Source organism: Aulonocara stuartgranti (genome assembly GCF_965226115.1).
Source record: "Aulonocara stuartgranti genome assembly, chromosome: 20".
Classification (NCBI taxonomy): Eukaryota; Metazoa; Chordata; class Actinopteri; order Cichliformes; family Cichlidae; genus Aulonocara; species Aulonocara stuartgranti.
The window spans coordinates 34,436,233-34,460,927 of NC_138956.1; the positions used below are offsets into that span (position 1 = coordinate 34,436,233).

At 41.7% G+C, this 24,695-nt stretch overlaps 1 protein-coding gene and 1 long non-coding RNA gene across 6 annotated transcripts in view; one reads left to right on the forward strand and one right to left on the reverse strand.

Moving 5' to 3' along the window:
• Nucleotides 1-1,059: 1,059 nt before the first annotated feature.
• The window catches only part of cacna1fb (calcium channel, voltage-dependent, L type, alpha 1F subunit), a 46,674-nt gene continuing 23,038 nt past the window's right edge, over nt 1,060-24,695 (reverse strand). The window contains exons 18-51 of the mRNA XM_082518949.1: nt 24,414-24,489; nt 24,271-24,319; nt 24,132-24,192; nt 22,307-22,409; nt 21,862-21,991; nt 19,492-19,551; nt 19,289-19,395; nt 19,035-19,122; nt 18,747-18,854; nt 18,203-18,255; nt 16,802-16,948; nt 16,518-16,719; nt 14,677-14,835; nt 14,485-14,595; nt 14,154-14,237; nt 13,075-13,203; nt 12,773-12,838; nt 12,335-12,426; nt 11,115-11,274; nt 10,675-10,802; nt 10,057-10,153; nt 9,852-9,954; nt 9,113-9,214; nt 8,891-9,021; nt 7,682-7,813; nt 7,515-7,569; nt 7,166-7,385; nt 6,205-6,312; nt 5,965-6,101; nt 5,777-5,889; nt 5,506-5,704; nt 5,359-5,421; nt 4,539-4,639; nt 1,060-4,453 (exon numbers count right to left, since the gene is read on the reverse strand). Coding sequence (XP_082375075.1) covers nt 4,190-4,453; nt 4,539-4,639; nt 5,359-5,421; nt 5,506-5,704; nt 5,777-5,889; nt 5,965-6,101; nt 6,205-6,312; nt 7,166-7,385; nt 7,515-7,569; nt 7,682-7,813; nt 8,891-9,021; nt 9,113-9,214; nt 9,852-9,954; nt 10,057-10,153; nt 10,675-10,802; nt 11,115-11,274; nt 12,335-12,426; nt 12,773-12,838; nt 13,075-13,203; nt 14,154-14,237; nt 14,485-14,595; nt 14,677-14,835; nt 16,518-16,719; nt 16,802-16,948; nt 18,203-18,255; nt 18,747-18,854; nt 19,035-19,122; nt 19,289-19,395; nt 19,492-19,551; nt 21,862-21,991; nt 22,307-22,409; nt 24,132-24,192; nt 24,271-24,319; nt 24,414-24,489 — 3,938 coding nt within the window. The 3' untranslated portion in view covers nt 1,060-4,189. The remainder of the gene's footprint in view (nt 4,454-4,538; nt 4,640-5,358; nt 5,422-5,505; nt 5,705-5,776; nt 5,890-5,964; nt 6,102-6,204; nt 6,313-7,165; nt 7,386-7,514; nt 7,570-7,681; nt 7,814-8,890; nt 9,022-9,112; nt 9,215-9,851; nt 9,955-10,056; nt 10,154-10,674; nt 10,803-11,114; nt 11,275-12,334; nt 12,427-12,772; nt 12,839-13,074; nt 13,204-14,153; nt 14,238-14,484; nt 14,596-14,676; nt 14,836-16,517; nt 16,720-16,801; nt 16,949-18,202; nt 18,256-18,746; nt 18,855-19,034; nt 19,123-19,288; nt 19,396-19,491; nt 19,552-21,861; nt 21,992-22,306; nt 22,410-24,131; nt 24,193-24,270; nt 24,320-24,413; nt 24,490-24,695) is intronic.
• Nucleotides 15,586-24,691, forward strand: LOC309697220. 5 transcript variants are annotated; one of them, XR_014273767.1, is made up of 5 exons: nt 15,586-15,989; nt 19,294-19,456; nt 21,030-21,794; nt 21,875-22,087; nt 24,449-24,691. It is a non-coding gene; the product is annotated as an uncharacterized lncRNA (long non-coding RNA). The 5 variants fall into 5 exon arrangements; XR_014273768.1 differs by lacking the exon at nt 24,449-24,691 and adding an exon at nt 22,262-22,334; XR_014273770.1 differs by lacking the exon at nt 24,449-24,691 and having other exon boundaries at nt 21,030-21,654; nt 21,741-21,794; nt 21,875-22,291.

Here is a 24,695-nt window from a genome sequence, read left to right on the forward strand (position 1 = left end):
GCTAAGTTGATCTATAGTGTTACATCATATTCTATAAGGATGTTATGTGTTTGTAGACTTTCTGCCCAGTTTGACCCATTTAGCAGACGTCAGCCTGTTTAAGGCTCTGATATCTATTCTGTATGACTTAAAGCAGTTATGACATGGTCTGATTTTCTCACCCAATAAAGGAATATTTAATACATCAGTCTCTTCATTCTATCAGAAACAGTTTTCACAGCTTGTACATTTTCTTTTTATACATATATGTAAGCAATGAGCCAAATGTAATGTAATGCCAACATATTAAACAAACAATATTTGTCTGTTATGTATAATACATCTATACACTGTCAAAGATACTTGTCTTTGAGTGAAGATTTAAGGTGATAGGTAATATAAATAAATGCAACTTGAATCTTTGACCCAGAGTTCAAGCTCACTGCTGTAATATATCCTGTAATATATATATATATATATATATATATATATATATATATTTTCATTACCACAGTGAGATGACTTTAGTCTCATGAACAACATTAGCTAATTGTTATTTACTAGCTAATATTAGTTAGTATCAGTTCAGTACAGAAATGAAGCCCAACAATCATGTTTTACAGTCCCATGGTCTCAGCCTCAGATGCTCAGCTAATCAAAGTTATGTCATAAAAAATGAATGACCAACAAAACATTTTCTCTCCTTCATTTCTGTCAAACAATGCTGCATGAAACGTTTCTCGCGGTTAGTATCATGGTTGCTAGGCAACCTGAACAGCGCGACGGAGGCTAGACCGTCCCATTTCACAAGCCTCTCACTTCCGCACTTCTCGTACTACGTACTACGCACCGTACGTAGTACGCGTAGTGCGCGTACTTCAAGCGTGCGGTCTCTTAATTGGGACACAGCCCCTGAATTGGGACACAGCCCATGTGTTTGCAACAAACTTGCCGTTTATTTTGCAAATCGAGCTCAACACTGCCCCTAGCGTCCTGCAGCACTTCTGTTGTGTTTTGGAGTTTGTAAGTGTTTTGGAGTTTGTTCATGCTTTGTCTCTAGGGGCCACCGTACTTACCAGATACTTTCGCATTGAATAATTTGCAGAAAAATGTTAGATATAGATTGTTGTACATCCTGCTGTATATGTTCTGCATTTTTATATGCTGTGAGTTTGCATGAGTGCCAACTGGGTCAAGTCTCTCTCGAATAAGATAAAACAAGTTGTTTTAAGTGTGCTGTCTTACAGTATTGTGCACTGGGTATGAATATTAACACAGAAGAGTCCGGCAGTAGGTTGTTTTCAGTCTTTATTTGAGGTAAATGAAGGTTCAGACAGAGCTGTTTCTCAGCTGAACATGGTAGTTTAATGTCTGAGGGCGTTGTGAGGAGAAAATCCAGGTGTGGAATTAAAAGCCCTTAACTGCTGGGAAACTGTGCAAACTGTTGGAAAGAAAAAAGAATGGAAAAAAAGAGAAAAAGACGAAAACACAAAAGTTCAGAAGAGACATAAACACCACTGGACTGCTGGCCGGCACGAATGAAACGGAAATCCCGTCCTTTCTGTGAAAGTCAATAAAAAATATCAAACATCTGAAATAAGAAAAGCTGAATACATCAAACAAACACACTCCTGACAAATAAAAAAACAAACAAAAGCAAAGTCTTTTCAGGTCTTTGTGTGTAGATAAGACTTTCATTAAAACACGTTAATGAAACATGAGAAATAAAATGTTCCCCACAGCTGTACGAATCACAGAGCACATCCTTCAACAGCAACATCAAACACATCAACAGTCCTGATACAAAACCTGTGACTGTGAAAACTAAATGAAGCTCAGCTTATGCTCCACTTATTTATGCTTCTTCATCACAAGCGTCTCGTTCCCAGCCTCAGTCACATTTTCCTTACTCACTGCACAAACCTATCAATGGAAGTTCAAGGATACCTCTCCTTTGACTTTGACACATTAAATTTTAAACTTTTTCCCTTAATTCTTCCATATTTATAATTTTACTTCAATTCCTCTTTTCTTAAATTCATGTTTACAAAAACATACAAATGGATTATTAATTACACTGACATATAGGTGGAGTTTTGACATGAGCACTTGGAAAAATAAATAAATGCTATGGAAGAAAACAATGTTTTTATTTCTGCATCTTCTGAAGAAAAAATTATTCTGCCACGAGAACTTTTTTGATCAACAATTTCAGCAAAATGTTAAAAGATTTATCCAGTTTATACGTTAACCTCTTCTTTCTGCTATCATTCAAATGATTAAATCATCTGCTAACAAGATGGGAACACAGCTAGCTCGTATTCATTTGCTTCAGTTGCTTTATTTTTATTAGCATTATTGTGTTACTGCATAAACCTTGCCTTCTCATTACCAGCTCATCGGCTTCATTCAGAGACTGCATTAGAGTAGCTTTATCAATACTGGCCATTTTTAAGTGCCTTAAGCCTAAAGAGGGGCAGCACCAGTGCTGGTGAACTGTACTGCCGCTAATTGTTTGGTGTGTCTGTTGTTTAAAGATATCTGTGAAGTTACACGGATTAAACTTTATCTGACTGTGACATTATATAACATAAACTAAAGACAGAAAGTAAAGACAAGCAAAGGTACTGAGTATTAGCTAGCGCTAAACTAAATCTGTACGCAACCGTTAGTGGTTAGCAGAAGTCAGCACTTAGCTTAGCTACCCAGCAACTTGCTAATCTTTATTAAATTATGACATGTATTATAGAGTTTTATAAGTATATAGTAAGTATACATGATAGTGGTTGTATAATTTAGTGTCTGACAAAGTATTACATGCCAATTTTTTATCAGAAGTTCCAGTTTGCATTTTAGGCTAACAACAGCATAATGCTAATTCTTAATCAGCTGGTTAACTATGGTATTAAATGTATCTGAACTCATAACCTTTTGTGTATTTTCTGTGTCTAAATGTAACATAAAATGCTGAGGTGCTTTGCAGTTGTCAATAGCTAAAACCTTTGTGATAAAATAATAGTAAAAATTATATTATTAACATTCATTTATATTCTCTTTTGCTAGTTTACTCACAATTTAGTTAAAATAGCATTTAAGTCTGACAAAAAACATTTAAAAAATGTATTCGTGTTATGTCACTAAAATTGTATCATATTCAAATTTTATCCTTCTAATGTCCACCGGGGTATAGAAGTATTACCCTATGGCTCTCTTAAATTATCATTACATACGTTCCTGATGGGTTTAAAGTAAAAAATGATATTGCAACAGGGTAGTCATTAATGCTCTGCTTGGCTTGCTTCAAGGCAAGTGGACGATGTCATTGAGGCTCTGTTCATCTTTCATTTACAGTCTATGGCTCTACATCGCACACCACTCCAACTGTCATGTGAAAAACTGCCTGCAGTCATTGAAACAATATGTAATAAGTATAATATCAGGACTTGTGTTTGGTTTCCTCTCATTTTACTACAGCACATTTTAGCAGCAATACATATTTTCCATGCTCACTGGCATTGGATCACTTTGAGCTGGCGGCGACGTTTTGGACAAACAGGTTGCAAAAGTGAAAAGTTTTATTTCTACTTTGTTGTTTGAGTCACTGGCACACATCTGAATTGATGCAGAGTGAACTGGAGTAAACCTGTTTAACCTTTTAAACCTTTAGAGAGACTTTGTCTCCGAAAAGGCCACCAAAAAATTCCCGGAGTCACCGGAAGCTGCTGTGCTGTCTGCCTAGGCCCTCCTGCCCCTCAGCTAGTCAGTGACTTGAGTGTTGGCAGGAGTCGCCTCTCAAGTCAACATTTTCTTTTTTTTAAAAAACCCTCATGTCCCTCTTTGTTTCTCATCTCATCCTTCTTTTTCTATTTTCCCACTTGCTTTCATTGTTTTCCTAACTTGTGACATTTTTAACCCTTTCTTAACATTTGTTCTTCCTTCCCTTCTTCCATTTGTCCTTTGTATCCAGATTTCCATCCTTTTTTATTTTCTTCCTTCTCCCTTGATTTCGTTCCTTCTCCCGATCCCTCCATACTCTTCATCCATCCTTCAACAGTGACCTCGATCTCTCCTCATTCACCAAAACTTTAAATTAACTACTCCCCGACTCCTTCCTCTAACTGGTTTGGTGTCCTGGAAGTCACATTCTAAACATGGCTCCTGCTGATTGCAAATGTCCCATCTCCATCTTTATCCTGATTGGTCCAGAGCCTCAGAATGATGTCACACAGGTCATCTCATCAGCCAGCTCATCCTCGTCATGGCCTGTCCTGATTGGCTCCTCATCGCTATAGAGCGCAGCTTGGTCGCTGGCAGCGTTGCTGAGAAAGCTGTGGCTCCCTGAGCCAAGAAGGTCGCTGGCAGCCGACTCCATCTCATCCACTGTCATGTGGCACGCGTCAGCGATCTCCCTCTTTGCAAATGCCACAAACTTTGGATCTCGAGCGTAAAGACCGAGGCCCTCTGAGATCAGAACCTGCGCGGAGATTAACACAACCGGGATAAATCGCTGATTCTGGACACAGAAACTGATCAGAGATCAATCAGCAGTCAGTTCTTACCGCCTCCACCAGACTGTCAGCTGACCCTCTTTTCTCAGTGAACGGTGCTCCAAGGTGAGAGGGGACTCTGAGGGTTGTGTACGCCCTGTATGGGGGTGGAGCTGCAACACAATCACGTGACACATTCAGACACGGAGCGTGACCACAGGCCGTGGACACAAACTGGCCTGGAGGCCTGCTCCCTACCCAAGAGTATGCACACAGTTTGATGGCACAAACGCACAAAGAATCTAACTACAGCACTGACTTTGGATGTTACATCTCTGCAGTTACAGCACAGCAGATACACCTGTGCAACCTGCTGTACATGTGAGCGTTCTTTAGAGAAACGTTATTGATCAAGTCGGTAAATTTCTAATATCCTTAAAAATGACAAAAAGAGGCCGTTCTTTTTGTCAGGGGTCTACGTGTAGTGTCAAATAATCTTAAAATTTTGATGCACCTTTTCCCTCCACAAATGATATCAAAGGGCACAGACGGTTTCCCTCTGTGCCCACTCTGGTCCTCCGCTGCTCCACCACTATGTGTCCTCTGAACTTGGGCCAGCAGCATTAGCATTCAGGCCCTGCACAGGAGGCAGGCCTGTAACTGTGCCAGAGCTGCTGTCAGTTTATGCTTTGCTGACCTGCTAACTGCATCTTTCTCCCAGAGGCTGTCTGCGGTTACTGCCAGAATAACAGTTTTCACTGCCTAATTAAAAAAGAGGAGGAGGATACATTTTCAAGTTCAACTGATTTCTGAAATTCAACCTGATGCCGCAACACTGTCTAGAGTTTGTGTGTAAAAACTATCTTAGTGTGCATTTGTTCGTCCCTCTTACCTGATGTCCCCGCAGGGCCGCCGTACCAGGCTGGTCTGGGTGCCGCACCTGTCACGCTGACACCTGATGGATGAGAAAGGTGCGACTTTAAACCACAGGAACACGTTTACAGTGCGGCTAAAATCAACAAAAATGTGGTGTCCTCACCTCTTCCTGCTCCTGCCTTCTTTATTTCACCCGCAGGTCCTCCTCCTCCTCCCCAGGGTGGGCTTCCTTCCTCCTCCACCAGGATTAGAGGAGCATAGAGGAGGCGACCGCGGCGAGGGCAAGGGTTCGCCCAGGATGCCGAGGAGGCCGCCATGGAGCGACCGGAGGAGTGACGAGACTCGAAGCTGTTGAACGTTTGCTGAGGAGAGGAGAGTGTTTGATTTCACTGAAGAAGAGAGATTTGTGTGTGTGTGCTTGCTGTGTGTTTTACCTGTGTGCACGTGCGACGCGGCGGCGATGTCGGGTGGTAGGTCCCGGGGATCGGTAGGTCGTCGCTGCTGCCCTGCCTCCTCAGGCACTGGATGTTAAACGACGGCTTCCGACCTGATAAACAAAAAACTCATATGAGGTGTGATGATGCAGTTACGCTGCAGAGAGGATTCTGGGACATCGTGTCACCTGTGGGTGTGGCAGGAAGTAGGCGTCTTCTGGTCGTCCTCCTCCCCTCGCTGTAGCCATTACCATAGCTACTGTTGGTATAGGAGGCGTGGCCATCGTAATGGTCTCTGTACAGAGGAGGCTCATCAGGATAATGTCTGCAAACACACAAAGGAAAATGAATCGGTCTTCCACTATGTCGATGTGTGCCCTCCAGAAATGTCAGTCGCCTCTGAGGGTGACATTAAAGCTAACGTGTACCTTTCTCTGGAGGTGATGCTGTCATTGTCTTCTTCTCTGCTGTAGTAACCCTGCTCGCCACAAGCCTCCATGTCTCCGTTCCTCCACAGTCTGTCCCGTGAGTCCCTTCTACAGGTCACAGAAAGTGTCAAATTAAGTCAGGTTATTTAGAAGCATAATTAAAAACATTTAACTGTACAGCTCATAGAATAAAATGAGATAACATTAGAGCAACACAACATATTAAAATACACAAAAAGAGTAAAACCATAGAAGTAGAAAGCAGCCAGAATAAATAAAGATACTGATGGCTGCCAGTACTACCCCTCACCTCCTTCTTGAGTTATTGCCTTCACAAGATCTTCAGAAAACTTGACCTCTGACCTTGAGCTCAACGTCACACTTAAAGTGCACTTATGGTATCAGTTTGAAAATCCTACGTCGCCTCATTCTCGTGTTCACGCAGCTGGGTGTCCACGCTGTCCCGCGCAGTGATGACAACATCCCATCAGCCTTTTACAGCTGAGGCATAAAAATGGGTTAAAACTTTTGGTTTTGTTGAGGTCCTGAAGGGAAGGTGCAGTTTATTCCACTATGTAGGGGCTTTTGCCATAAAGACTCCATCAGCTCTGTGAGCTATAATGTGGACCTTAGGTCAGGTTAGGAGCATCTGCTCAGCAGACCTCAGTGGGAGTGTGCAAAGTTAAAGGATGAGAGAGGTGAGGAGGTCACAACCCACAGGAGAAAGCCAATATGGTAAATTTGTAGTCTTGCTTGCATGAGCCAGTTGAGAGTGCAGCAGTGACCAAGCAGTGACAGACGACACTTGAAGGAAAACTGATCTCAATTTCTCTCTAAAGGGTTTCTTATTGATCTGTAAGGGGCTGGGGCTGCCACCACCTGGAGGGGGGGGGACTGTAATTGGCTGTCACACCTGTAAATGCCACGTTTCCTTAGTGGTTTCCGTTGTGTGACCACCTACCTTCGTTTGGAGTATGACGGTCTTTTGTGGCCGTGGTCCAGCAGGCCGTTCTTCACGGATGAGCGGCGGTAGGGATGTCGATTAATGGATGACCTCACGCTGTCTCCCCAGCGAAGATGTTCGTCGTGATCGCTGCCGTTTGCCATCTTGGTGAGAGACCCGACCCGGTGTATCAGACCTCCGTTAGAGACGCTGCCGTCACCCACAACACCGCCCTGACCTGCAAAAGAAGGTGAGGTGGACACACTAAGTGTCATGTAATCACAACTGTTTTCCTCATTTACATTTTAAATCCTTTTGTGTTGTTACATGATGCAGCCTGATGATAACGAATTAACTGGTCATTTACCAGTAGGTGTCAGTAAAGAGCCACGTCGATCTTTCTCTGCATAACCATTTTCAGCCTGCAGGCAAAATACAAACTTAATCTCTTTTAAAGGCCCATTCAAGTATTTTCTAAAAAGAAAAAGTTGAGAAGTTTGTCAGACGCTTAAGTGTGTAAATCTGAATAAAGACCTTATATGCAGAATTCTCCTCCATCTCCTCGTCCTCCATCATGGCCTCCTCCTCCTCCTCCAGGTCTTCGTTCAGAGCCAGGCGCATCTCTGGACCCAGATCCTGCAGAGTCTTCAGACCAGCTTTACAGAGCTACACGGAAACACAAAAAAAAAATGCATGAAGACATACTTGTTGTAACAGCATCATACACAAATACACATCCCAGTTTCTTTCCTAAAGGCATCTTCAAGCTTTGGTTGGACTCTAATTCAGTTTAAGAGCTCTCAAAAGCATCACAACTGACGACCGAATTAATGAGTGACTCTGAGCACTCCTCAGGTGATGGGAGAACAGAGATGAAGGATAAAATATAAACAAACAAACCTCACTGGTACAGACCTCAGCTTCATCCATGGACCCTGTATCTAAATTTTCTCTAGGAGCTTTCCCATCCATCCATCATCGTGTAATTATTCCAAATTGTGTTAGCAAGCGAAACAGGTATTCCAGATGTGCTTTCCCCAGCAACATTTTCAAGATCTTCCTGAGGTGCTCCCAGGCTTAGAGGAGCTATATAATCTCTCGGGCGACCTCTGGGTCTTCTCAAGTGTCTCCACCAAGTTGGGCATGTCTGGAAAACCTCCAAAGATGTCCAAGAGGAATTTTTATCAGTTACTCGCACCACCTGAATTTACTGAATTTCCCGGAGGAACCCACCCGAGGGATTAATAAAGTTTCATTTAATCTAATCACCTCAACTGGGTTCTTTCTATTTCAAGGAGCAGCAATTATATTCCAAGCTACCTATGGATGTCTTAGCTCCTCACCTCATCTCTAAAGTTGTCCGACCCACCCTACACATGAAACTCATTTCAGCCACTTTTATCCTCAGCGTTATTTTTTTAACTACCCACATCTCATGATGGTAGGTCAGTGCTGGGATGCAGATTGACTGGTAAACTGGAAACTTTGCCCTCCAGTTCAGCGCTCTCTTCAGCAGGAAATGAACATCACAAACTCTTGGGTTAATCTCATGCTTTACCTTCACATTACTCACAAACAAGACCCCAGGACATTTAAACTCTGTTGTTTGGAGCTTTGGTTTCTTCAGTCATTAAAAAAGAACAAAAACATGTTGGGTTACTGCTGCCTGTCTTATATGGCCTGATACTGTTGGTCTGCATCTTGCCGCTTTGCAGCCTTCTGTCAGTAAATAGACAGACAGACCTGGACAGCAGACTGGTTGGGTGAGTCGTTCTCTCCGGTCAGATCTCCCTTTTCTTTCCTCCTCCTGAACTTCCTGAAGTAGTCTTGGATGAGGAAAGTGGCATAAAACTTCCCAACAGTTACTTCCTCCTCTGTGGATGGAGAAGAGAGAGTTCAGTCTGCAGTACTCCTGCTGAGACTTGCAGTAACAGTACTACCTCGTCGTGTGAGCAGCAAGAGTACCTTCATGTGGCGGTATGACTTCGTCCAAAAGTTTTGGCTTCATTCTCTTCCAGATCTTCTTGATGATCACCCTCAGCTCTTCGTTCTCCTGCTCAGGGATACCTGGCAAGAGGTAAATCCGATAAAAGTTATGGCTAGGCTACTGTGTTTACAGGCTTGTGGCTTATTAACAGGGACCCATTTCTATTTTTGTATTGATTCAATGATTTTAAGAACTCAATAATACAGAGAAGCTAAAAGATGACCAATCAATCAATTTCACTATTTAAAATTACTGCATAACAGCATCCTTTATGAAGATACACTTTCATTTATTTAATTTAGTCTGCAAAGCAAACAGCTTCTGCAACTTTGAATTAGTCCATAGAGAGATGAAGTTTTGCTGTCACAATGCCTAAACTGCGACACAATGGTTCAGATCTGTGTCTGTTTGGTTTATTGTCACATTCCAGAAAGATTTAGGTAAGTTTATATGCAGATGAGTCTCTGATTTATGTTATAAATTTGATTATCAGTTACAGAGAAGTTTCTGACTCCCTCTTAGCTGCTGCTAGTTTATAAATGCATTAGTAGCTGTCAGATAGTAAAGCTATAAAACCTAAAGGTTTTCCTGAATAATGTCAACCTTTTAATGCTGTGGCAGAAAAGGAAAGAGGAGCCATGATTTCCTGAAGTCTTTAATTTGTCCAGGATCACTCCTGTGTGTTTATAGCAGCTCCTGCAAAGACCTATCACATACCTTCGGTCTTGATTTTAAGGGCAGTGCGAACCAGAGCAAATAACGTGGCGTTGAAGGTCACCATCCCATCAGCATTCAGAGGCATGTTCATCGCTACCAGACGCTGAGATGGTTAAAAATAGCTCCCAGTTAAATTAAGTCTCTTGAATCCAAGCTTATAACCTTTTGAACAGCAGCTACAGCACACAGTGTGTGACTATTTTACCTTGCAGGCAACTCTGTGAGGACAAAGCTTCCCAAAACCCAGAGGAGGCTGAATCCTTCTCAGCATAGCAACAACGTCCAGGTGTTTTATCCGACCTCTGAGAACAAAGAACAATCAGGAATTTTATGATCATCTCTCCACCTGGAACTTTATTCACTTTTCCTCCTGATTTAGGTCAATGAACACTGGAAAAAAATAATCCACTTTTCTCCCCAACATCAAAAAGTTAGATGAAACTGCAGGGTAGTGAGCCCAGAGCATGGCTGCAGATTAAATCCCAGCTCAATTTATTATCTTTCCAGTTTCAATTTGCTTGACTGCTATGAAATTTAAATCACATGAAAACTTTTATATGTTTTGTGCGTCTGATACAGAAAAATATATGAAAGAGTATATACTGCATTTGAGAAAAAGACATTTTATGGAGTGTAATCGAGGGATCTGTGTGTGTGTGTCTGGACAACTAGTTATTTAACCAGGTGTTTTAGCAGGAGCAGGAGTTTCTATTCTCACCAAAGGAATTATTATTAACTAAAGCCAAAATAAAAAATAAATTAAAAACATGAAGATAAAAACACTAAATTATCCTGGGTATATGTGGACCACGGATCATCTTACTTGGCCTCTGGATCATATTCTGACCAGATCCTCTTGAACTCATCCAAATGATGTGGCCCCAGAATTGACCAATCACGTGTCAGGTAGTCAAAGTTGTCCATAATGACAGCAACAAACAGGTTGATAATCTGAAGCAGAAGAAACAAGTATATTCAAAGGTGTTTAGTTACATTTTAAATGCACATATATATACTCAATTGCCACTTTATTAAGCACACCTTGAACATCTGTCTTCATGCAGCTAATAATGTTCGGTGTTTAGAAATGTCAGCCGTGAATAAAATAACTTATTATCTAAATCAAAGTTAAAGGTGTCTCTAATATTTGTGCTCCTATGTGCATCAGCAGTCTGCTCATATTTTCCTTCTGATTAACTATTATGTCAGAATTTCATTAAAGATATGTGTGATTAAAAAATGTGTGTAAGTGTGTGTCCTGACCAGGAAAGCACACAGCATAAAGAAGCTGATGAAATAAACAATGGCGAAGTTGCTGCCGCAGCTGAACTCCTCCCCTGGTTCGTAGTCTGACTCGGGGTCGCAGCGTTTACCTGGAAGACTGGCTAACATGATCTCCTGCCACGCCTCACCGGTAGCACACCTGCACAAACACACACAAAAAAACTTGAAAATAATAAATTCTCAGTCCTGCCGTGGGAGAACTGCTGGTGCTTAGAACATCTGAAAGAAGCAAAGGACCCAGAGTAGATCCCTGTGGGACACCAGGAGTGATTTAGCGAGTTTTTGAAAGAATGAAAACAGACTTGAGCACTCTTGAGCACTTGAAATGAAGGTACTGGACTTCTTTTTGGTTCGTGATGTTTCACCTCTTATGCACGAGGCTGTCCTGTGCATTCAGTGAAGAACCTCAGACACCAACCACGGAGAAGCAGAATAACATCGATCCATTCTCTTCTGCTTATCCTTGTCAGGGTTGTGGGGGGACCGGACCCTATCCCAGCTCTCTTAGGGCGAGAGGCAGGGTACACCCTGGTGTACCAGGTCACCAGTCTGTTGTAGGGCTAACACAGTGACAGACAACCATTCACACTCACGTTCACACCTGTGGTAATTTAGAGTTAACCTAACCCCACTAACTGCATGTCGTTGGAATGTGGGAAGAAGTCAGACTACCCGGGGAGAACCCACGCAAACACAGGAAGAACATGCAAACTCCACACAGAAAGACCCGGCCTGATGGTGGAATTGAACTTAGGACCTTCTTGCTGTGAGGCAACAGTGGTGGGACCAGAGGTGGTGTCTTATGGCACCATCTATCAGCCATCTATAATACAGTCTTGCAGTCCCTTCCCAGGCGATGCAGTCACCTGACCTCAACATCCCACATAATAGTGGGACGAGACAATGACTCAGAGAATTCAAACCCTGGCCAGTGTGACAGTATTGGCCCACAGTTTGCTTCACACCTTGGCTCATGGGACCCTTCACAGCTCACATGAATAATAGTGGGATTAATAGTGGGTGAAAGACTCAGTACAAGCTCCAAAATGGCAACCGCACTAGGGGCTAAATAGCTCGGGCTCAACATTAGCAGCTTAAGAAGAAGCCTCTTAGATGAGAGGTGAAATTTCTTCACAAGCCAAAAATACAAGCACTCAAGAATCTACACAGACATAAAAGCAGCAGGAGGAGCATCTGACCTGAAGAGGAGGAGAACAGCCTGAGGAAATGTCTGGAAGTTGTTGTTTCTGTTGATCTGAGTGTAATCCTGCATCGCTATCTTCCCAAATGTCTGACAAATGGAGACGAGCAGAAGAAAAAAGTCAGCAGCTTTAGCATGTCCTTATTGTGACAGGCTTCCAGTGTTGTTAACGGTGACTGTTTGGATTGAAATGAGCGGCCAATTTACAAAATATTTGACTTCAATTTCTTTCCTAACTTAAAGGGGTTGACACCCACAGAGATTTTGCAAGAAGACACTAACAACTGAAGTAAAGGCACAAAGAATTAAAGTTGACCAAATCAGATTCAAGTGGGCAAAACAAACTGTTCAAAGATCTTTTTTTAGTGTTGTAAAATGTTTGATATAAATAAATTAAGTCAGAATGACCCTGCAGGTTTACTGTGTGTAAACTTACCTGCATGCCGATGACAGCGTAGATGAAGAAGATCATGGCAATAAGTAGAGCAACGTATGGCAAAGCCTGCAGAGAGACAGGAACAAATTAGAGTTTTTGCTGAACAAGGCAGCAGAACTGCAACAAAACACTGCATTATAAAATATAAGATGGGAGCTGTGGCTACTGAACAATGGGCAACATTAAAGAAACAAGAGCTTTAAACCACGATTAAGCCAGACTTCAGCCAGAACTCGATGCAGATTGACCTTGTGGCCATTAAGAAACGCCACATCTTCTTTCCAGACAACGTCCTCGCTTACCTGCAGCGATTTGATGAAAGTCCACAGGAGTGTTCGAATGCCCTCCCCTTTACTCAGCAGCTTGACCAATCGCATTACTCGAAACAGCCGGAAGAAGGTGATAGACACCCTGGAGCTGTCCTCTCCACTCTGAAAACACAGAAAAGTTTGCAGATGTGATAAAAACATGTGTTAATACACTCACACAAAAAACGACTGGCTGTTGTTTTAGAGCTGCAGGATCCTCCAGGCTGAGCTGAAAGCTGCACAAAAGGGTGAAGTTAATTTGACCTGCATTTAAAGTAGTTTCAAAGGAAGAGGAGTCTTGAACATCTGAAAGGAAAAACAGCACTTGTGTCAAGTCCCCCAAACAATGAAACTTGTCTAAAGTGGGACGATTTATATTACTTCAGCAAGTCACGTTACAGTTACCCATGTTTTTGGTGATACCTGTTGTTAACAATGGGAGAAAAATCACAGCCACAGCAACGATACAGTAAAATTTGATAAATTTGATAAATGATACAATAAAAAGATAAATATCACTGAGTAAATGGGTCAGACTTTTACTAACAGTAAAATAAAAATGCTTCAGCAGCTGCAACAGTGCTCCGGAGTTAACCTGAGGACAGCGGCTGAAAATGATTTAATTAAAAACAGCTCACATGTCCTATGTGGAGAAAATTACAGACTGTGATCTGCTTTCTCAGAATTAATTGTTCTATATAATAAATTATGTTGTTATTGCAAAATTGTACATAGTTTTTTCACTGTGTGGATGCTCATATGGACCCTGCTGCTGTAGTCACCCCTCTGATGCTGCAAATATTTAATAAATTCAGAGTTAAAGGCTTGCCCAGCTTAAAGTTCTGGTTATCATTTTATCAAACCAGGATTGCATTCATGATCTCACCTCTAACCTCAGGTCAGGTGAGTGTTTGCACACCAGGATTACAGGCTGCAGGGTAAATGAAACAGCATCACAGAGCAAGAGGGAGTGGGCACCATAATTATTTGTGTTATTGTGTCAGTTATAATGAGATACAATAAAGAGAACTGTTCTAAATCCAATTCAAGACAGAAACGTCACAAGTACTCACGCTGAACTCAGTGACAACGATGTCGACCACACTGCCGACCACAATCAGAGCATCAAACGAGTTCCAGGCATCAACAAAGTAATGCTGGAAAAAAGCAAAACAACATTTAGTGAAACTAATTATCCCTGATCTCGGTTCATTTCTGTTTATATAAACCCTTAATCTTAATGGTCACATATGAGTTTAATAACACGGTAAACAGAAAAAGGAAAACTATCTACACTAAAGAGCTTTGAAAACATGTCCAAGAATATGTAGTTATTAACAGGAAGACTTTCCGTGCGTAGCGGATGTATGGAGATCTTTGAAGAGATACGCTTGGTTTCCTCACCCTTATTCTGAGAGCTGCCAGCTTGAGCAGCATCTCCAAAGTGAAGAGTCCAGTGAACACCATGTTGAGGATGTCCATGATGTAGCTGAAGGTTTTGGACTGTTCATAGTGCTGCAGGAGACACGGAAAGTTAGACAGATTAGGTTTTAGTCAAGAGGAAAAAATCAGAGAAGAAACTGAAATATTACGAACCTGAATGGCCAGAGTGACGGTGTTGAGAAGGATCAGGACAAACATGACGTATTCAAATCCTGTCGAGTTGATGATGGACCAGAACTTATACTGAACCGGATTCTTCGGGATGTAAAGCTTCAGCGGCTGAGCCTTCAGAGCGTACTCCACACACTGACGCTGGAGAGGGCACGAGAGCATTAACAGTACTGCAACAACGCAGCTAAACAAAAAACAAAACAAAATTATGATAAAAAATATGCTGGGACTGTAAAAAGAATTGTTTTAACTAAAATTACTTTGGTAAAAGAAAATTAAGGGAACACTTCAATGACTTCAACGACTTGTGATTTTAACTCACTGTTGTTCCATAATTTATGTGAAATATGTGAATATTTTATTCATCAAGATGTGAACAAAATCCGTTGATTAAAAATATATTTTTAAAACAACTGCATAAGAAACCCCGCTCCTATGTTTACAGTGAAAGTAACATAAAAATAAATAAATAGAAAATAAACAGAAGATGGAACAACAAAAACACCCTATAACTGATAATCTTATGATAAATCAAATACAATGTTTTTTTTGCAAGATTAAGAGTTTCTAAAATTAATATTTAAAAACATTAAATAACCAAAATTAATAAAGGAATAAATAAATAAATTATTAATGACATAAAAATTTAGATTGATCAACTATAGCAACCTGTTACCTTTGGATTTGAACACCTTTGAACGTACTTACTTTGATCATTATTGTTTTTAACTAGGGATGGGTACCGGTGTCCGGTGCCATGATGGCACCGGTTCTGACATAAACGGTAGTAACCAGACCGAAAAGCAGCGCACATTTCGGTGCTTTATTTCGGTGCTTTTTTTTTCCTGAGCTGTGCACTTCTAGCCAATAATTTTACGTTTCCGAGGATAGTAGGCGGGTCCAGGTACGTACGTTCTTTAAGAGCAGAGCTACAGATTAAAATGTCCAAGGCGAAGCGGTCAAAAGTCCGGCTGTACTTCACAGCAAAAGATGCAAACTCAGCAGCAACAAGTGCTTTAAGCTGATACTGTGATACTGTCAAAGGAGGTAACACCTCAAATCCGATGAAACACCTGGCGACGCATAGCGTTTTTTTTAAAAGCCCAGAAATGCGCCGTATGATAGCCTACGAGACCTCACACCGAGCACGTCTACTGTGTGTGGGTTGCCTGTTATCTGACCCGGAGTTAGCAATATCCCCCAAAAACCCCGAAGAGTAGAGTCCTGGCCCCTAGCCCTGCCAGTGTAGCAGAAATGATGAGGATGATGATGCAGCAGCAGCCGTTCTTCTCTACGTGAGTAGCTTAATGTTCGTGTGTAATTTACGTTGAGTAGGCTAACCACGTTATTACATTAATGCATGTAAGGTGAACTAGCAAACATCATCATAGCTACATGCGGCTGTCTTCTTGTTTGATGGCAGATACTCCCTTCACCCTGGCCAAAAAGGCTAAAATGACCAAAGAAAAAGTGGGAAACAGCTAAACATGAGAGGTTTTGGATAAAGTTTGTGTTTTTTCCATTGTTTAAGCACTGCTTCCAGCCAAGAGTGATGCCATATATGCCCCATAGCTGCAGAAAAGGCTAACATTGTTATCTTTTTACAAAAAAAAACAGCTGAACATGAGAGGTTTTTGGACCAATTTTGTGTTCTCCATTCTTTAAGCACCGGTTTGAGCACCGTTTGAGCACCAGCACCGTTTCAAAAGTACCGATTTGGCACCGGTATCGGATAAAACCTAAACGATACCCATCCCTATTTTTAACGTATACGATGACTGTGACACTGATTCGTTTGGGTCCAGACTGGCAACTGGGTTTACCTGGTTCTTGTCCAGCTCACAGTTCTTATATTCTTGCTCTCCCTGTTCTCTGAAGGTGATGATGACAAAACCCACAAAGATGTTCATCATGAAGAAGGCGATGATGATGATATAGACGATGAAGAAGATGGAAATCTCCACCCGGTAGTTGTAGATGGGACCAGAGTTCTCGCCGTTGGCGTCGATGGCTTTGTAGAGCAGACTGAAGACAGACGGGTTAAAATGTCAGAGTTGGTTCCCCACAAACAGTTAAAAAAAACCAAAAACCAAAACTGAGCACTCACGCAGGCCAGCCCTCAAAGGTGGACACGGTGAAGAGCGCCATCATCCCCATCAAGACGTTATCAAAGTTAAAGTCACTGTTCATCCAGATCCTCTCTCTGACCATCGGATGGCTCACGTCTCCATCTTTGTACACCACAAAGGTCCCTCTGAACACACACATCACATTTCATCAGAAGACGCTGACTTAAAGTCATGTGCTGGATATTTAATTATGAAGTGAACATGGCGCCCTAAACATTCCATAAACCCTCAAACCGAGTATTCACCTGACATTCAACCATTGAGGGGACTCACCTTTGGCCACACAGTGTGACGGTCTTATGTTCAACCCAACATGAGTAAACAAGTCCAGTCGAGTCACGGAAACAAGAAACTGAACAATACACTGTATATAAAAGATGGACACAACCACTATGACATCACCACGTTCCTGTTATGAATGTTTGACCTGCTGCCATTTTGGCGTTTTGAAATGGCGTTGGTGTACGAGGGGAGGATCTGACTGTGAAACAAAGGACACTGTAGGCTCATTTCTTACCGACTTGTGATTGATAAATCGTTTTCTAAAGAACACATCTTGAATAATTTTTATTTTTACTATCATGTACAAAATTAAGTCATGTTTTATTTATAAGACCTCACAAAAGGTGACTGAACCCACAAACTCATCAGGAAAGTGCTCACTGAAGAGAAAGGAGACAAGGCCGTTTCTTCCACACAATCGGAATTCTTTCTGCAACTAGATAAGTCCCTCCAGCCCAAACTTCTGTCCATTAGGGGGAAAAAGCATGTTTTAAGGCACAGGTGTCAAACTCCAGGCCTCGAGGGCCGGTGTCCTGCAGGTTTTAGATGTGTCCTTGATCCAACACAGCTGATTTAAATGGCTAAATGACCTCCTCAACATGTCTTGAAGTTCTCCAGAGGCCTGGTAATGAACTAATCATTTGATTCAGGTGTGTTGACCCAGGGTGAGATCTAAAGCCTGCAGGACACCGGCCCTCGAGACTGGAGTTCGACACCCCTGTTTTAAGGCATTTCAAGCCTAGCTCGACGTTTTAGACCTGGAAGCCACGATTGATATTCATCTCGGCTGCAAACCAAGTATTGTTTTTACAAAAAAGACATAAAATCTTATCTCAAGTTGTGACATCGATAGTTAGAATCAGACTCAAATTAAAATGAAATTGCGCTAAACTGAGTGGCAACTTTAAACATCAGAAACAAAGTATAACTCTAAGATACAGACTTAGATTTTATAAATCATTGGAATTGAATACAAATCAGAGGATTACCTCTGGAGTGAAATAAAATTAGATTGTTTATTGTTGTTGAAGTTGAATGTCAGTATTTAAAACACAAGCTGGCTTCAGTTTTGAACAATTTAAATAATGAAAACTCACTTGCACTGTTCGGGGGTGTGTTTGGCTTCATCGGTGCAGCGGTAAAATTTACCCTGAAATGCAAAACACACAGATTGGACCAGAAACACAAACACTGTGCTGACGTTTAGTCACAGCTTTAAGACTTCAAAAATATGAACAGAGACTTGGAGCAGAACGCAATAATGCTACAGTGTCTTTATTGTTCGATGCACTGTAAATATAGGACTCATGATAAATACTTTTTTGTGTTTGAGGTTATGTTTTAGAAGGTTTTTTTAACATCCATTTCTCTGGTTTGTTTTTGTTTGTTTGTTTATCGAATATGTGAAAATGTTTCATTTCCTGTTTTGCCATATCTGACTGTTTTTCTTTACTTTGGTGGCCCTTTGATGACTCTGGAAATTCAGAATCAGGGTCAGTGTTGTCCTGATAAACAGTGTACATTTATAAAACACACTCTATTTTCTCCCCTTCTGCCCAATGAAACACTTTTACTCCTCAGAATACTCGGAAGTTTTTCCAAAAATGTGTCCAGTGTGTAAGTAGACGTTCTCAGCCTCACTTTGAAGAGCTGGACTCCAATACAGGCGAACATGAACTGCAGCAGGGTCGTGACAATCATGATGTTTCCGATGGTCCTGATGGCCACAAACACACACTGGACCACATGCTGCGCGACAAAAACAAACAAACACAAAGTCAGGGAGTATTTTTAAAATAACACAGCACAATGCCTGGTACTCGCCTACAACCCTCAATATGTACCATCGCTACTCCCCACTGACCCCTTTGACTAGGCTTTTGTACGCCCCACATTAAGTGAACATATCACTGTACTGTGTAATGTTACCTTGAGTCCTTTGGCCCTGTTGATGGCCCTCAGAGGTCGGAGCACCCTGAGGACCCTGAGGATTTTCACCACTGAGATGGCACTGGAGCTGCAGAGGCACACGCACACATTTACACACCTCAGTTTGTTTAAACACACTTACATCAAAACAGTCTCTGTACTTAAATACAGTCCAAACACATACAGCAAACCATGCATGAGACAAAGACTGAAACAAACAGGAAAGTCAGAATGTATGTTGTTTGGATACTGACTGCAGGAAGAAGGAGACCAAAGAGACGCTGACGACCAGGAGATCCAACAAGTTAAACCAGTTCCTGCAGAACGAGCCCTGATGGAGGAACGCTCCGTGGACCGTCATCTGTGAATGAGAGAACATGTTGGCAATGCAAGACAATCAAAAGAGGGAGAGGAGGGCCTGGGTGAGTTATTTCATTGAGCTGAAGGCGATATTTACCTTTAACAGAATCTCCACAGTGAAGATGGAGGTAAAGGCGTAGTCTGCATAGCCCAGAATCTGAACACAGAGGTTGAAAACAAACCAGACTCAGGTCCAACATTTCAATTTTTTTCTTCAGAATCCAGAAATAACTTTCCACAGGTGAGTCAGGATAACGTGTGCAGATTAAAGCAGATGCAGCTGACACATTTGCTTTTCATTTATTAGCATTTTAGCATTTTCTTTTAAATAAGATATTTTTATGTGGGCTTTTGTGATGTAACTGAGGCTGTGGATGGTGAAGTAGCTGCTGTGTTAGAGGCTTAAAGGCAGCCAAAATAAAGTAATAGATAAAAATATTGATAGAAAACTGTGAGATTAAATTATTTTCAAAACAGTTTCTGGTTGCGATAATAACATCCTGCTCTATAAAATAAATAAATAAATAAATCAAGAAAAAAGTCCAAGAAACAGTTGAAGCAGCAGCTCAATGAGACACATTCAGTTTTCACTCAGATGACGACAGAGAGTCACACAGCAGAGACCTAAGTCCTGAACAAGTTTTAATTTAATTTGGCAGAAAGTTCAGGAACTCAGCTCCGTAAAACCAAGTGTATCATATTTCATACATGAGTTGGTGGTGGCTTTATCCTTCTTTCAATTGCCTTGTGGGATTTTTCAGCATCTCAAGCTTGGTTTGGCTGCTATTGTGGAGCCTGTGCTACAGTCGCTCTTCTGTAGGATCGAACTGCACAGTTTGCCCTTCGCTCTCTGCACACATCAGCAACTCCTGAGGTCATCGCTGGTTTTACTCGTTGTTCATCTTAAACTGCTTTTGGTACAGTAGGTATGAACCACTGGACAGGACCTGCTGTTTCAGATACACCACTGATCCATGCAGCCATAACACTTTGGTCACTTGAACCCTTGTGCTGCCATTTTTCCTCCTTCAGTGCATTAACGTTCATCTTTCCTTCCTATTCAGTTCCTTCATGTAGCCCAACACCTGTCACTGGTTTTATGATGGTGGGAGTTTAAAGCGGAGAAGTCTGCATATCAAGAAAAAAGATGTTTAACTACCTTAGCTCATCTACACAAAACTCAAAAGTCCTTGAGAAGGTTCATGGTTTCATTTTAGCTCAGAAACAGAAGCAAAGTGCTTGAGCTCATTTTTGGTTTGCTGAAGACGGTTAAAACACAATCAATGAGAAATACGCACTGCTCGTAAGGACGGCAGCCGAGAGGCTCGTTAATTAATTCAAGATAGAACCAAAATGTATAATTTGCACAGTTTCGTAGAGAACAGAGGAGGCAAACACAGGGTTAACGCTCAGTATGAGCAGGTCTGATTGTATGTTTGAAGTAATTTCCTCCCTCAGCTGTTGTGAATTGCTACTTCTTGCATGAAGCCAGCTGCTGCTCTGCATGTGAGTGTTTAAGTTTGTGTGTCTGCACACACACACACACACACACTGTGAGTATTCAGGATCTGACAGTGAACTGGTGATTTTCTGCCTCCATGTGTTTCCATGTGTTTCCCTCTTTAACCCGGTTAGGCACTGACCCACTTCTGCAGTGTAATCTGCTGAGGCCCCGCCCCCAGCGCAGACCACAGAGGGTTGGCACAGGATTGGATCAGCTGGAGGGATGCTGTGCTCTGCTGCGATTGGTTGCTTGGCTATCAGGTAACTTGGTGATGGTGAAAGTGGCTGACATGGTGGTTTGTCTTATTTCACCCAGACAGGCAGAATAAATAAGTTTCAAGAAGGCCTGGAACTAAGAGTATGCTGGCTTTAGTCATCCTAGTGGTGGTCCCAAGCCTGGATAATGGAGGCATGTTAGGTCAGGAGGGGGTATTGGGAACAAAATCTTTGCCAAATCAAGAATGGGGATCATCAAGAATCAGATTGGTCCAGAACAATGGATGCTGAGCTACTACTGGCTGAAGACAAAGGAAGAGGAGAGGTGGAAGGCATATTAGGAGGCAGCGAGAGAGAAAGCAAGGTAGGAGTGTTGAAGTAAGAGTAGGGACTTCAAATGTAGGATCTATTATTGATAAAGGGAGAGAGCTGGCTGATGACTCATAGAAGGAAAAGATAAATTGTATTTGCAGGAGGCCAGAAGCATCGGAGGTGGATTCAAACTGCTCAACCACGGTGTAGACAGGACAGTGTTGTGGAGGTGAAGATGGTGTCAGACAGGATCACGAGTTTGAAGCTGAAAATCAAACAGGTGATGCTGATGTTGTCGGTGTGTACGCCCCACAGGTTGGATGGGAGTTAAAAGAGAAAGAGAAATTCTGCAGTAATTTGGATGAAGAGGTAAAGTGTGTCCCCAAAGGTACTCAGCCCTCTGTGAGCAACTTCAGATCTCACATTATAGACTCACATTGTTCCTGAAGGAGTGGGCTCTGATTGGATCCTCGGCAGCCAATGAGCAGCTGCTGAGGATGATGAAGACGAGGATGAGGTTGGTGAAGATGTGGTGATGGATCAGAGTGTGGCAGGCCACACGGATACTGCAGACGGAGACAAAGAGTCAGTGTTAGAGGCTTCACGTCCCAGCATGAAGGATACTAGAATTTCAATCACAAAAGCTGGAACACAGACTCTGGGTAAAGTTAACCACACAGCAAAACACATTATGTCTAAAATAACCACATCAACAAGCTAAAAAACTCCTAGAAATGATGCCAGAAAATCTAACTTTATGTAAATATTACTTAAAGGGAACAACAATAATACATGACTCAAACATATTTGTGTGATTGTTATTGTTCATCCTGTAGAGGTGTTAGACGGCGTGTTGCACGCGCATGTGTCGACACACTCACGGGTTTGTCTTGCTGAGGCAGAAGAAGGCGCTTCCTTCTGGGATCGGGAGAACCTTCTCTTTAGGAGGAGCAAGATCGGCCATCTTTAACTGGACTCCTCCCTCTGAGAAAGGAGAAAGGAAAGTGAACGATCTGAGGGTGATGGTTTTAGCTTTTAGAACATCCATCATTTCAGTGATTGAGAGCTGGATAGTTGCATGTTATGGTACTGATATTTAAATATTCATACATTGGGCCTCTGTTTTCATCACCTTTAAAGTCTCTGATAGCAGCTTCCTGGTTCATCACTTGTAGCTCCTGTGTTACTGTTCTTATTAACATATTCTCAGACATTTGTCATATTGGTCATATTACACTCGTGTTTTATTTACTGATTATTGGAGGGATTATTGTAAAGCTAAAAATAAAAATACGGCAATATGTATTCATCCAGAAAAAATGTTTGTTTTGCACTTAACTAGAGCTGCATCATTGTCATAGAAAAAACCCCATGATGCAGCACTGTCTCCATGCTGAACTGGAGATGCTTGTCCACGCCTTTATCTCCTCCCGGTTAGACTGTTGTAAATCACTCTTTTCCTGTCTGTTTAAGGCTTCCTTAAATCGCCTCCAAGTGGTCCAAAATGCTGCAGGCTTTTAACCCACAGTAATAAAGTCTCCCATATCACTCCCATGTTAAAATCCTTGCACTGACTTCCAGTTGGGTACAGATTTAAGTTTAAAATCCTCACTTTTACCTATATCGCTGAGCTTCTCCAACCTTACTCTCCAAAGCGGATTCTTAGATCCACTGATAGCGGTCTTCTGTCTGTTCCAGGGACCCGTTTAAAAACAAAGCAGCATCGTGCTTTTCAAAGCCTGGCTCCAATACTGTGGAACAGTTTACCTCCCCGCTACGCACCATCGACTCTGTGGCTTCTTTTAAAAAACAGCTTAAAACACATTTGTTTAAACAGGCATTTGGGTAATGTTCGTGTGTAATATGTTGTTTTACTTTATATGTTTTTATACTCCCATGTGAAGCACTCTGTAATAGATTCTTGTCTTAAAAAGTGCTATATAAATAAATTTTACTTTTACTTACTTACATAAAAAACACGACATCAAATGTAAACAAGCTGTTTTCCTTGAAAATAGATTTTTCACCAAATAAATATCAGTTCATGTCATTGGAGGAAATGCTGGGACCTGGACTGGACAGACAGAGTGAGTCAGGCAGCTTGATTGGTGGATCTCCCGTCTCCTCTTTGTCTGATTGGTGGATCTAGTTTTATAACTTGTCCCACATATTTTTAATCTACCTTCCTAATGTTTCAGCAGAGGTCTCAGCAGCCTGTTGACTCACACTACAGACAGCCGACTGTGTGCAGGAGGGTGTTTGGTCCTCTTTGGGCACCTTTAAGGCGTATTCTCGCACAACTTGCAACTTAAATAAATGATAAATAAATCAATACTATATCTTCCCTCTATCCAGGATCCAGCTACCTTTTAAACTGGTATTAAATAGCACTTAAATCTCCTCCAGTAATCTGATTTAAAACTGTAAATTTGTCAAAGAACCACTAAAAATGGGTATCTTGTTGTCCCTGTGTCTTTCACATAGGACTTTCTCTAAAACGGTTCCTTAAAGATCTCTTTAAAAAGCCTCAGTGTGGAGTAAACTAATGTTCTTTGATTGCGCTGTGAAGCTTGTGACTTTTCTTGTTTACAGTCGTTTCTGAGTTATCATCCAATTAAAATGGTGAATTTAGTTTTCCTGTCACTTCAGCGTCACATCTTCTCGGCTAAACTTGAAATGTGGCGATGGGCTCAGCCGAGGACTGACCTTCATCTCCTTCAGGAAGCTCCTCTTCCTCTTCATACTCAGTGTCTTCATCAATATCGACCTGAAAAGACAAACAGCCCTCAAAGAAAAAGATCGCTGATAGTTAACTGAAACATTGCAGTTGGAGTTTGATGTTCACCTTCACTTCTTCTTCTGTAGCTTCCTCCTCTGCTCCCTCCTCCTTCTTACTGAAGAGACAAAATACAACAGTGCAGTCAGAAGTCAACAACTAGCTTTATTTCTTCCTCCCCTCTTTCCTTTTGTCCTCCGTCCATCACTTACTCTTTTTTCTTGTCATCACTGTCTCCTCCTGCCAGGTTGTCCACGGCGATAGCCAAGAAGACGTTCAGCAGGATGTCTGATGCTTGTTAAGGATGCTGATGTTTCCACAGGTTACTACTCATAAAACAACAAAGATGATCTTCACCTTGAGCACAATCACTCAATAGGAGATCATTGTTTCACTAAAACTCAAGGAGGGGTATTAAGTATTGTGGAAATTGAAAGATGCCTCTAAAACAACAAATACATGTATTACCACAAATGCAGCTTTGAGAACTTTGG